The 14,583-nt window shown below is 38.5% G+C and overlaps 1 protein-coding gene across 2 annotated transcripts in view; it reads right to left on the reverse strand.

The window, feature by feature from the left end:
* The window catches only part of LOC126922200 (hemicentin-2-like), a 204,530-nt gene that overhangs the window by 22,071 nt on the left and 167,876 nt on the right, over positions 1 to 14,583 (reverse strand). For both annotated transcript variants that reach the window (XM_050734565.1, XM_050734564.1), the window contains 4 exons: positions 14,217 to 14,492; positions 13,584 to 13,743; positions 9,239 to 9,573; positions 7,167 to 7,533 (listed from right to left, as the gene is read on the reverse strand). In XM_050734565.1, coding sequence (XP_050590522.1) covers positions 7,167 to 7,533; positions 9,239 to 9,573; positions 13,584 to 13,743; positions 14,217 to 14,492 — 1,138 coding nt within the window. The remainder of the gene's footprint in view (positions 1 to 7,166; positions 7,534 to 9,238; positions 9,574 to 13,583; positions 13,744 to 14,216; positions 14,493 to 14,583) is intronic.

The raw sequence follows: 14,583 nt of genomic DNA on the forward strand, positions 1-14,583 counted from the left end.
CTCGATACCTGAGAAACCGCTCGTCTACCCGGCATTGTCTTTGTCCACTGACAAAGAATCTCCTCGAATCCCTTCGCATTTCATAACGCGACTCGTTTTGTACTGTTGCCTTGAGTCGAGAGAGAGAGAGAGAGAGAGAGAGAGAATAAGGGAGATGGGGACAAGGAACGCGAGCAGGTTTCGGCTGCCATTTGTTTTTCCACCTTGGGAATTACGCTTGATGTCTTTCGGTTGCCAAGATGAAGCCTCCGCATAGAAGAATTTCAACCCACGTTGAATGAATCTTAATGCCAAATTCAATGTTGAAATATTAGATGTTCGCTGTCCTTTGGAATTGAGACGATACGACGTTATATCGGTTAAATGCAGAAATTGAAAAATATAGGTAAATGAGGTGGTAGAAATAGCAATAATGCTAAATAATATGACGTAGTATCTGTACCGATTACAGTTATTGTCTCTATGTTACGTGGTAACGCAATTACCATGCAAACGAGGTTTTGATAAGAGAGCAACGATAATGTAGCATCCGTGCAGATTATAGACTCGTATTCTATAATACGTAGAGAATTCGACTATCTTGTTATACATTCTAGTAGTTAGTTGCTTCTGGTAGACAACCAACAGACAATCGTGGATTTCCAAAACGAAATCTTCCTGAATTGTTCTTTATTTGACAATGGTATTAATGCCGATTGCAATACTAATTTCTGGCAAAAGAATTATAATACTAATTGACGCCCAGCAAGAAGAATATACTCTAGGAAACAATGATCAAATATTATCTTTACAATTTTCTATTCTTAGCTCTTGAAATCTCCCTTTGACAATTTTCATACGCTTGTAACGCGAAACTGATTTATGTCGTATCATGATACTTTTGATCACAACTCTAATATCAATTTCAATTCAAATATAATACACTCTGTTCACATTCTGAAAAAATTCTACCACTTACAAAGGCAACGTAGCCAGTTCCAACATTCCAAGTTAGCCAGTGTGTTTCGAACGGAAGCTTCGGAGAAGCTACAGAATAGAAGCGCTGAATGCGCGGAGAGAGCGGCACAAAGGGCGGTGCTGCGACGACTTTCTCGAAGAATTGACCCCAATGGCGTTCCAACAAACGAGGACAAAGCAAAGAGGCCGAAAATTGGCTGCGACGGCTCCGCAGCCGCCGTGTCGTTCGGACAAATCAACGCCGCGGGCTTACGGTCGTCAAATCAATATTTGCAGCTCGCCACCCTTACACACGGACAGACTAGGGTGCAAAGTCAGGCGTGTTGGAATTAGGAGAAGGAGGAACAGGGTTGCCAAGAGTGGTAAGGCCGAAGAAGGAGAAGAGGCGAATTGGATGATAGTCGGCACCTACTCTGTGCGGTTGGTCGCACCGAAGATCGCCGGCAAACTGAATTAACCCAATGTTAACCCCGTGACCGTATGTTACCAACGACTTTCTGTTATGTCCCACGGGCTGCCAGGGTAAAGTCGATTATAACCGAGACGCCTCTGGCGCGCCAGGAATCCGCCACGAGCAATTTCGCAAACATACAGGCCGATACTCTGGACCAGTGACGTCTTTGTCCGTGATTCCCACGGGAGTCGAAACCGCGCTACGAATTCGCGTTTGCTCCGGCCAATTTCCTTGGGAACGGATACACGATAAATTTGGTCGTTGGAGAAACATGACGTGTAATGAAAATGCATAGTAAATAGAACCAGATACAATATACATATGTGCAACTAAATAATTATCAAAGTTCGATGAATTTCATTGCGAAACCGCTCGGAACAATCCGCTTTGATAATATCGCGAGAGCGACTGCAGATAAAAGAAGTTAGCTCGATCGTGCCCGAGATCTTTGCTTGGAGCGTACATTTGATCGTCGGTGTTATAGCGAAGGACATTATGCTTGATTAAAATTGTTTTATTTAGTTTAGCAAGATAATTTTCTCGAAAATTAAGACGATCTTGATATGTTCGATTAACTTATCGTTAATTTCCTGCTGCTATACTTTCATCGCGATTATAATTTTAAATAGAACGACATCGATTACTTTGAAAGCTACATTAATCGGACAAATGTATTCCGCCGCAAAATATTCCCACTCTACCGATTCTATCGAGTTTTACCGAATCCAATTCGTCCTCCTTTCCCTATCACTTAGCCCATCGCATCAATCGCTTCATCAGCCTGCTACCATGACAAGCGTCCGCTTGCTACAATCGGTAGCCATTGAAACTTCGATATCGCACACTCACTTCGCACAATCCTTTCTCGTCAGATCCATGCCAACACGGAAACCCTACCACCTGAAACTAATTCGGCAAACGATCGTGGCTATGGTAGAAACGGATGCGCCGTATCGACCAGAGGAAGAGGCACCAGCCGACTGGGGGATTCCGGTATTTATCATAGAGAGTCGGCGCTCGCAGAAGGCATCGCGGAAGGCCCGTGAAAGCCAGTGTAACGATTCTGACACACGGACACCGGAAGAGATATAGGTGCTCGTTGATTGTATAATCTGTTTTGTTAATTGCAAGGTCCGCAGAGTCCGATACCTGCGGTTGCGTTCTGCTATGTTCAGCGCCAGTAAACCAGCCGGACCTCTGTTCGGTCCCTCGTTTCTACTTCAAGCATTGTGTGTACCAGCAAAGGCCAACAACGAGCCAGACCACAGTCAGGTTCCCTTATGGGGCCCATGTCGAGCGTAGCGTCGGCGATGGGCCGAGTTTGAGGGGCGGTTAACCAACTAATTGCAATACCGACGCGTGCGCTTGGACTATTTGCGCAATTGCAATCATATCCGTCGTTGTTGTGTCGACTATCGCGAGTATAGTAGACACAGAGGCCACGTGCAAGCGCCGATGGACCGACAAAAGCGGAATTCAGCGTTTTTCCGCCAGTCATTTTTCAAAAGCCATCCTACGCCGGAATCGGCAGCGGTGATTCGCCGTCGCGACAGCGGCTGTTACCATTGCGACTCTAGCGTTTTTCTTTTTTTTTTTCTTTCTTCTTTTATTTATTTCGTTCGTTCCCCTCGTCTCACTGTCCTCTACCATCGCGAGTCAGTTTCGGCAAGCCGCGTGAAAAACGATCGCGCAGGATTTATGTGCAGCTTTGTACGCCGTTTTGTTCCCCGAGACCTTCGGGCGACTTCGACGAACGATCTGTGGGTTTTGTTCGACTCTTAGCCAATTACGGCTGAAAAATATCGACGGGTGAAGTTTCTGTGATTGTAAAGGAACGATGAGGGCACTTAATTTCTGGGTGGTTTAACGCGTTTAATGGTATTGACACTCTGAAACCTGGGGTGGCTTTGTGAAACAGTTTGGGACATTGCTGCAAAGTTTCCTTCACTGTCAAAGTAACGGTTATATTTCTGACGAGACAAAGAGCGAGTCAGTATTAATAAATAAAACGTTAGAAGCTGTTTTAGAAATCATCGCAAATATCCTTTTACTTATTTTTGTAAATCGCAAAACTCTTTGTAAATCGTAAAACTTCGCTCTTGTAATAACTCGCTAACAATATTTGTTGGATCGTGCAAACGAGTTCAGAATATAGAATTATAAATATAATATTATAGAATATAGCAAATATAGAGGAAGCATTGATCTTTTAGCTCTGGTATCTTCTAAATTTGTACAAATTAAAGAAATTTCGAAAAAATCGAGTCATTTAACGTTTAACGTTCCTTCGACTAATAATTCACAAAAGATATAAACTTATTTACTCGGCTAATACCGAATGCTTAATAAATATAAATCTAATTAGTTTCTTACAAAGCAAAAGTCCGTCTTTGAGCGCAGAGCACGTTGAAGACCGCTTTTTATTTCAGAAACCTCAAGTACTTTAGAGTTAATAATAAAATGTTACAAAGAGGTTGCGAAAGTTGTACGTTTCAAAGGAAAGAAACTGTTGAAGGGGGAAAATTTGAACTACTTGGAATGAAACCTAAAATAATGAATGCTATCGATCGACCTTTTTTGCTTCTTATAAATAAGACACCGCACACAGCATTACGAATAACGATGACACAAAGTATCTTTGATTAAGTTGGTTGCATCGTGTTAACAATAGTTTCATAGCGTGTAACGAAGATAAAGCGTTTGCAAAGTTCTTCCCATATCGACGGTACGGTTGACTAGGAATTTTTAATATCGCGTCAGTCGTTGTTTCAAACGTTAGCAACATCAACGTTCGCGAATTACAGCGAGATTCATAAATGCTCGATAGTATTGATGCACTCGCGTGGCGTATCAAAAAGAACAATTACGATTAAAGTTTGCGTTGCAGCGAGATTTGACAGTCGTGGACGTCAACGATTTAATTAATGCCGATTACGTACGTTTCCAATGTCATAGGATTTTACATTTTTTGTCAAACGAAAATCACGCTGAATTCGCACCTTTCCCTATTTTCCACCATTTTATGCATTTTCCCTTAAATTAAAATTTTTATAAAATCCTGTCGATAATAATTTATATTTCGAAGGATATTTCAGCTTCAAAGTAGACATAGTTGTCAAATAAAATAATACCCTGATACAATTGATACTTTGTAACTGTAATGAAATTTACCGCATTTAGTAATTTCTATTAACGTGGCGTAATCTTATCGATCAACTCTTGACGCGGTTCGCGTAAAATTATCATTTTCGAAAATGGATCTAGTCTCGTAAAAATTTCAAAAGGCTTGGTATAAAACAAAGCGACAGAAGTTTCCACGGGTCTTGATACAATCAATATCAAATCATTGCTTAACGAGTATCGCGACATATTTTCCACGAAAACAAAGAACGACGATAACGATCATTGAATATTACTTTTAGATTAAAGTAGGTTCTCGGAAGGTGTATTTAAATCCGATATTCGATGAAGGAGATCTGAATACCTCCTTCAATTATACCTCTTCCAATTTATAATCTGTTTCGATCATTTTCCTGGCCGTTAATCGTGCCGTGCCACGATTCGAGAATAGCCTCGTGACCGAGGCTTAAAATTTACCGGACGTTCCGTTTTCTTTTAACTTCTCGTTTTCTCAATGGCAAGAAGTTCGTTCGCGAGAACCGTCCCAGTTTCCCTTAGCTTCCGTTCTCCTCCTTACAGATAATGCGAAAATAATCATCATCGGTAACGAGAAAACTTCTCGACGCTTCTTGCGCTTTACTGAACTCGATAATGTAAATACACCCCCCTGCTATCTCAGTCGAATTAGAGAATCGTAGAGAATATGAATGCCCAGCTTCGTTCTCCTATTCTTACGACAACTCGAGAAGCGTTAGATTACACATCGCTTACACATAGAAGTTGATTTGATCAGGTATCTGTTGCGCGGTTAAATTAATGTTATTATTAATTAATGTTATTAAATTTCATAAGCTGCAAACTGGAAATTGCCAACACTATTCGATTCTCTTATACGATGGGAAGAAAATTAATGAAACAACTGCATACAAGTGCAACTTTTCAAACTTGCCAGCGTCTTCTTGCACAATAACTTAATACCTGATTAATACTCGATGCTTTTATTGAAGTCTTCTAAAAGTCAATAAATTTTGGAAATTTTCCACCAAATAATTTACTCTAAAATCGTTTGGCACTGATACGATTAATAATTTATACAACTTACAGTCGTAATCGTAAGCAAGTATTGCAATGTATTCGAAACACAATTGAAGCAACTGAAATTGTCATTATAGAGAAAAATACTCTGTGCGTACAAAGTTTTGCCAATTTTTCAGAATCATCGTTCTTACTCAAATTGGAGGAAAGAGAGGAAACAGATCGCTGTGAAAATTCAATTTCACGTGACACGTTTAACCGATTCGTTTTGAACGTCGTTCGCAACCAAAATCCTTCGAGTGAAAGTATTTCGAGGTCAGAAGAAATAATTAATTTGCAAGTTTATATTCACTAGGATTTCTTACACGCCTATAATTACCGAGCCCAACCATCATGGTGTTACTCTCTTTGTATCGTCGCTATCGAAATAACAGTCGAATAAGCAGTAATTACATCCTTGATCGCTTATCTTTGAGAAGCAATTTTCGTTTAATTGTTTCTGCTTCAAACGATTGCGTGATTGCCAGTTGTTGCGACTAATACTCGAAACGAACGAAAATCAGTGCACGATCGATCGGCCGGTGCAAAGATTTAAATCGAGATCTTTAAAACGTGGTTATTTCGTATGCAACTGGAAAAGGGCTTGGCGATATTTATTACCTTTGTAATTGCATGCTTCCGCGTAACATTACCATTTTCGATTGTGGTAATTCTATTAGATCGTTCAATAAGTTCGTGCTAAGGTGTCGTTTTATGACGAATTTCTTGCCTACCTGCAATGTATCCAGTCGTTTCATAAGTTTTGCTCTTTCTTCGTTGTTCCATTCATACGAACCATTATTTCCTATTTCGTTTTATATTCCAAATCGAAAATACTTTGAATGGAAACCTCGATCATCATAAGCGAATATTAAAAGTGTTCTTCGTTTAAAAAAATGTAATTACGTAACAAAAATCTATATAGCAAATATCGCTAACGTTAATGATCACGTAGTACATGCAATGATTCGTGTAGTTATGTAAGCAGAAATGTAGGTTAATATTTCAGACTATCATCTCATATGGATATACAAACTGGCCTGCTTTCGCTGTTCAGGCTAGAGATGTTCAATAATCTGATTTGCCACGTGACATTCAACGACAATGTGACGATACATAAATTCTAACCATGTCGTAACTAATTATAATAAACCAAAGACGAGATTCCGCAAATTTTTTATTTATCGTGTAATGGGAATTGAGCTTAATAAATATTTCCTGTTTATAAAATAATTCTCATCTAGTACTCGTCTCAATAGTACTCGTTTTTTCGTTCTAATACATAAAACTTAAAACCCTTTCCAAGCAGGAATAGAATCTACGAAATGTGGCACAGCGCACCTTCTCGAACATTCAGATCGCTTCTACACATGCTCCATCTCATAGGTGTCTATCCCAACATATATAAAATAGATTCGACGAGCAGAAAACGTTAAACGAGACTGGTGGTCGTTTAACGCGTCGTTTAACGCGAAGAATCGTTTCTCATTAGAGAAGTGATTTGACATGTGTCAAACGGTTCCGCTAAATGCGATACGCATTAGAAAGTCAATGTACTCACCGGTCGTGTACATGGCGACACCCTTCAGGGTCACTGGCTCGAGAATGGCAGGTTCGCTCCTCCCCTTTGCATTAATCGCGTACAGAAAAAGTCGATAACTCCTTCCTGTCGTTAGGCCTGCCACCTCGAAAGTTGGTCCGTTCGGGCTGGCGGGCATAGTTTTGTTCAACAGAATTGGCCCGCCGTCTTCATCCGCGACCACTTCCAATTGATAGCTATAGATCGGAAGACCGCCGTCGTAACCCTCCAAGCAGCGAACTATCAGTCCGGTTCCGGACTTGGCGTTCAGTTCCTCCGCGTCTAAAGGCGCGGACATTTCCGTCGTGCTGCAGTTGTGCAGAGCGTACGGACGTCCTGCGGCTATCACCTGGAAAACGTGACCATTCGGCTCTCGATATTGGATGTTTGCACTTTTGAATTTAATACAGTTGGAAAAAGTTCGTATTAGATTTCGATGTAGACGGTTCGATTCAATTATGGCACTTTCGATGTGGATGAGACATGCCACGTGTTTTAATCCATTAAAGCAATTGTTGCGTTAACGCAACATTTCGTTCGTAGGTATTTTAATTACAGTACATTGAATTTTGCTTTTTAACGTTGTGATTGTGAAAAAATTCCAAGGGTTCGCTTAATATCCTTTTCGTCGAGAATATTATAATATATTAACGGTTGCTGCTAACACTGAGTATTCTATGAAAAAGCGATTTTAGTAAATTACGATGAAAATCTATGGCGTACGTAATTCACCGGCACAAAATGACGAAATTTATCGGAAAAATTTCCAAGTGACAGAAATTTAAAGCAAGTCTTGCCGTTGCTACAATAGTTTACGTGTACATGTGTATGTAGGATATTACGTAATCGATATAACTATGCTTAGATTGAACAGATCAACGTAGCAATCATGTGGTATTGTGTTGACTTAATTAATTGATGGAACTTGATTGATAGGCTTGATTGAAACCGATACATAACGTCGTATGGGGTTGTTATTCATCGCTACAAAAACTTTCACGTACATAGATGAAACACGAGGAAAAGAGCTTTTAACCTAACCCCAATCTTGTTAGGCATAGATATATATTGACGACAGCAAATGTATTAATTCGACCAAAGATAATTTACTGATTGAAATTAGCTTAATTTAATTAGTCCTATTCAAAGTATCAAACGGTGCAAATATTTTTCTCCAACCTTCGAAGAAAAAACGTGCTCTGTTATAACTTATTTCATTTTCATTTCACTGTTCAAATATTCGTAGTCTTTTAACAAATATGTTAAATAACAAATTAGAATTCTTGGCAAAGATATACCATTTTCATTCATCGGCCTGTTACATTATTGATATACCGTGCTGGTCCATGAATGTACAAAAGTGCGCAACTATCAAACATTTAGCTAGATGGAGTATTTTCCATTTTGGAAGAAATTCGATTCCGGGCCATTAAAAGCAATTCTATGTTTGCATGGCCGATCTGAAATACGCTCGTCGCATACAAATACGTATTCGAACATTTCTCTTTAATAGACTCAATTCCTGTAAATTTGTCAATTATACAATAGATAGATCTTGCCTTATTTTAAAATTCATTCACACGTCAAACTCCATTCTTTTTTCTTGTTCTCTTGTTCGTGTAAACTAGTCGCACGCTTTACGTAAAATTTAATATCAACCAATAATTGAAATGAAATGTACCGATCTGATTATTAAATAGGTATTTAATTTTTCATTGTTTAGGTATAATCAATAAGGATCATTGATATTAACATTTCACAGAAAATGCACATACAACGACTCGTGAAAGTATTTGAATCTTACCGTGTCATGATATTTTACTATACATATTTGTAACTATCATAAAAAATAAAATCATTAGAAATCCAGAATTCATTCGTAAAAATAGACTTGCGCATTCTGCGTAAATCCAAACAACTATAAACGTATTTAAATTATTTTCTATGCCTAATATCCCTAATATCGTCCATTCTAAGTAATATAGCGTAGTGAACAATTCGGAAAATTGTAAGCTGCCGGTGCAACGTAAGATAAACGAGAGAAATGCATTTACCTGAAAGAGGCATGGCGTCCGTTGCTTGCCAACCTGGTTGCTCGCCCAGCACGCTACCGTACCATAGTCCATTTCCGTTGCGGGCGTGTAGTTCAGCCTGGACCCATGAAATTGTGGATACTCCTTCAGGTTTTCGGTAACGGACGGCGTCCCGACCGCTGCCACGTGAGAGTAACGAGAATGAGGGACCTCCACCAACTCTCCGGAATTATTGAATGTCCAGTGGAAAATCAACGGTGCTGGGTGACTCTCCACGGAACAAACCAACGATACAGTTTCTTGCTTCAGCGCGCCAACCACCACTTCGCTTCTGCCCTCCTTGCAAACTGGCGTGTCTGCGAAAGAATGTCACGCTTGTTTTTATTGTAACGTTTCAGTCGGGGAATTAAAGATCGCTTAAGGCGAATCAATTTTAGAGAAAAACGTCTTGATTATTATAAGTAAAGATAGGAATGATGTATAGACGAAATAGAAATAGAAACGAAGACCAGAGGGGGAAAGACATAATAAATTATATTTTTCATTTTTTAAAAGAGAGCAATTTTTAAATTTGATACGCCATCCTATATTATCACGATTCCTTTGTGCTCCATTTTAGGGTTAAATACGTATTCTTGATGGTATTTGTTTAAATAATATCCAAGGCTGCCTGATCCATTCGTACAAAGGGGAGTATATTATAATTTATCGAATTCGATCATCGAATCACAACAATGTCTCGTACTTCAATGTGAATTGTGCTTTAGTGTGATCGAACGCTTATTACAAATCCGAAGCCGTATATCGTAACAAACTGAAGCGGTCATGCGGATCCAATTGACCTAATACACGGATAAGTTGGACAGCGTACTAAAAGTGGCAAATTAAACATACGTTTTAACGTTTCGAACGTTTACGCAGATACGATATCGTTAAAATTTAACCAATTTTTAAGTTGACACTTGCCGAGGTAATCGCTTGATGCTCAGCGCTGTAAATGAATTGTTTTCGAGCGAATTGTTACCTCTCCGATGGGTTTAACTTGCTTGCAAAAGTCTTCAGAAATGTTTGAGTTGTACTACTTTACCTTCAAATATTTACTCCTTAATCAAGTAATCATTTCCCTTAACCCAAATCTGATTGGGAAAGTTTCATATCGGATGTAAAACTCGGAGAAGTTTATTCAATTCTGAGTCGAAACTTGGAATCAAACGAAGGGTCCATGGTAAAAAGGTATAATATTTTTTCGCGTGCTCCTTGCGTGCTCTATATCGCTGGCTATGCCGCATTGGAAATTAATATTTTCAGAGTTTTATAGCAATTACGTGGCAATTGAGATGTACGACGAAAAATAAATACATTTTATTTTTTAGAATTCAACGTGCTATACATTACGTAAAATGGTAATTAAAAATTAAGACTGATGCAGAATATTGAAAAATAAATCTCCGTATTCTGAGAGATGCTGAAACTTGATATTCTTTCTTTTTCCCACGGATCCTTCAAAGAAACGCCAAATACAATAGAGAAATTAATAAGACGAGTGCCAGAATTGAATGTTTAGATCAGCCGAAGCAACGACTTAATATAAATAAAGAAGAAGTTGGAAATTGTCGCACATAAAGATGAGATCTTTATCGTTGAATATAACGTTGAATATACGAATTCTTTATTTACATTAAATCTCTATAGTCTTTGTGTAAGTTTCAAATCAGATATCAATTAATAATTTTAATAAATCTTCCATCCAGATGATAATTAATAATTTCGGTGCTTCATAATGCTTTCATAATGCTTATGAACATGGCTGTATCTCTACCACTCGAAACAGGGTTATTCGCAACAAACAACTATCCAGAATTGTCATTCCCTCAGAATTACCTACAATCTTTTAAAGTATTTAATTCAACCTTTCCTTAATTTGTTCTTTCAAGCAGAAGAAATTACGACCGATATGGAAAGCGTCTAGAGAAGACGATGCTCGAGGGAGCGTTTAATATCCAAATGTGAGAGATGTTGGCGCGTGAAACGGAAGAAGAAGCTCGACACCACCGAACTAGCGACTGGTTCGATCGATCGCCTAATAGGAAATTCCCTTGACATCGGTATTTGCAATAGGCCATGGCATACGGAAATTCCAAATGGCACGGGAGATGATTTACGGCGGAAGTACGGGATCACCAGACGGCTTGGTTTCAATCTGATGCGTTTGATGCACTGCCGAATTAATTACTAATACGAGAAGTCGACGATACTGGATGCTCGACGTATCACCGGCACTGCATTTGTCGAGTGAAACGCACAGTACACAGTTCCTGATTAGTACGCATTACCAGTCGCCTGATGTTAATCGAGATGCGTATAATGTTGTCTTACGGATGTACTGTAGGTTCTTTGTATAGCAGAGCTGTATATTATTCGAAATTTACTTCTCGAACTATTAGGTAAATCAATTTCATTTAAACGGATGGCTTGCCAGCTCAGGTTGCAAATGAAGAGCGACGCGTTGCAGTGATATATTACGATTTGATTACGAATATAATGAACATGTTAGATGTTATTATTAAACTGTGGATTATTTAGGAAATTCAATTTTTATGAATAAAAATGAGAGAAGAGTATATAACGAAAGGAGAAATATTATTACGGGTACTTTACCTTGGATATTTTATACACCTTTACGAATTGTGTGTTTAAATTTTGAGTCCATAAACATCCACAGGATATTTATTCTAAATTGAGGGATGGAACTGCTGGATAATAGTTTTCGCGTGTTTCATAATTGAATTTCCTGTTTCTTGAGAACATTAGTCCTCGGATGGTGAACAACAGATGGTAGCGAGTGCTTAGTTATCTCTTACCCAACGCTTTCTGAATCACGTGTTTGTCATTATTTTTATCAATTTATATATACAATTTTATTTCTTTAAGTAATTTCACTATCGAGTAAAGATCAAGTAAAGATTGAATAAAACGCGTACCGCTAGTTAAATTCGTCAGCGGAAATAACTCGATTTTCGAAATTCTTGAGCGACTCGACTCAAGGATCAATGCCAACGGTCGAAACAACAGCGAGTGACGGAGAAATCCTAAAACATTAGGGCGAATTCGCGGTTTCCTTTAACTCGGCGCGCACCCACTGTTGTCTCGCGTCGCGTCGGCCTGGCTTAGCACATTGCCAGGCTGCGTTCACCCACACATGAATATTCAGTTATGCTTTACATACATTGAATATGCATCGGAGTCCTTCCTTCCCTCTTAGGTCATTTACAAGATGCAGATATGCCGGGCTACCAACGCCGCTACCGACCATTCTAATAGAATAACTCGTGCTGTGTGTTTTACAGAAAACTATCCGCCCTATCCTCATCCTATCTTTATCCTCTGTCCTTATTGCCTCCTACGTTCCTCTTGCCGCTTCCTTTCACACCAATTTTCTCTAACGGAGGCTAGGAAAGGTCCTTTCGAGTCTCTGATTCCAGTATTCGACCGCTACTTGCCATCGATTAAGTAATTATCGAACAGCCGAGGCGAGAGCTGGCAAATTAGAGAATTGGCGAGAGAATATCAAGCCCAAGCCGCAATTCTATTCGCGACCTCTTCCGTTGTTCTTGTGATTAACGAGTGGAAGCAGGGCTTGAGATCGGGCCAATGGAACGCTTTTGTGCTCACGAGGGAGGAGAACGGTGTTGCCCGTTGTTTGGGTAAAATTTTCGAATCGTTGTTTCAACGAAGTTTCGTTGGCCGATTGTGTTAACGACAGGAGCGTTTGTTTATTCGCGAAAACAATCGTGGATCGATTACTCGAAGATTAAGAACGAAGAAAGTTATTTAAAGTGTGTAAAAAAGCGTGGTAAGCTGAGAATTAAAAAAAATCATTTAAAGTAAGAAGATGTATTCAGTGAATAAATAGAATTTGAAAATATGTACATGTATATATAGAATTTTGTTCGTATTCTAGCAAGTGAAATAAAAAAACTAGTGTAATTTAATTTTTCTCCTTGTAAATTGTTTGTAAATAAAAATTTCTTGTCGTTTGCCTTAATTTCGCTATAATTTATTCTTATTTATATTACTAACAAGAAGCAATATAATTCGAATAATTGTATAAAATAATCTAAGAATAACTGTTCGATAAAAAAAACCCTCAACGATTCTTTTGTTAAAATATGTGTGTAACTATATACAAATTTTGTCTATAGTACAGCATTCGAAAATTTTCTAATATACGTATCATAAAGTATCATTCGATTAAATTTTGTACGTAACATTAAGAAATTAATCAATGAAGTTAACGATGGATATATTTAAGGGCAAATTTATTTGAAGAATCGAGAAAATAAAAGTGAGAGATACGTAAACTCACACATTATTTGAAGAGTCACCGGGTTACTGGCAGTTTTCCCTTCGCTATTGGCAACGAGACAAGTATAATCACCTGCCGAGTATCGGGTTATACGCTGAAGTACCAGAGAATGATCGCTGAGGACGATACCTGCCGTGGCATTGTTCTTTAGCTCTTTGCCCTGCAACAAATAACTCTATTCCGTGTAATGGCAGTTGCGAAATTTTATTATCGTACATTACAAAATCTTGTTATTTGTCAATTATTTTACAGCAAGAGGTATGAAATTTATTTTAGAATAATTATTAATCTTTGAAATATAGATCAAATATAACCTTTGCGTGTAACAATTTTTAATAAAAATTATCCATTTCTATTAAATATCCTGTTAAATATAAATTTACTCAACGCTATTTCTCATCAATATTATCAGCGTTTATTTTCTTCGTTAATTTTAATATACAAGATATGATAGTACGTGGAACACAGAAAGTGGAATAAAGGAAAATTAAATTTCTAAGAGAAATATCCAATAATTTTCCAACTGTTGTATACATCATAATCGAAAGAATCAGAAGAAACGCAACTAGCTGTTCATCTTATCGTAAAACCCTTAAAATGTATTATTTAAAAATACACTATGTCGAAACTTACGTCTTTGAACCAGGCAAGCTTGTACACTTTTGGATTAGCCCTGACCGAGCACTCGAAGTAGACATCGTCACCCTCTTTGATATCATCTGGATTCAAGGTTTTGCCCATTTTCAGAGTGACTACCGGCTGATACTGCACGTCCAGTCTCCACTTGTCCTCCAAAGCGCTGCCAGAAATAACGGGATTCTCCGCTCGACAAGTTAAGTATTTGCCATCGTCGTCAATGCTTGGCACGAAACTCAGGACACTGAGGCTCTCGTTATTTTCCAACGGATACTGCCAATGAAAATATTCCAGCATCTAGTTATAATTGCGAGAACGATTGAACGTTTTGATATAGAGTGAAAGGTGGATGTATAAATTACGG

This window comes from Bombus affinis, chromosome 11 (assembly GCF_024516045.1).
Source record: "Bombus affinis isolate iyBomAffi1 chromosome 11, iyBomAffi1.2, whole genome shotgun sequence".
Classification (NCBI taxonomy): domain Eukaryota; kingdom Metazoa; phylum Arthropoda; class Insecta; order Hymenoptera; family Apidae; genus Bombus; species Bombus affinis.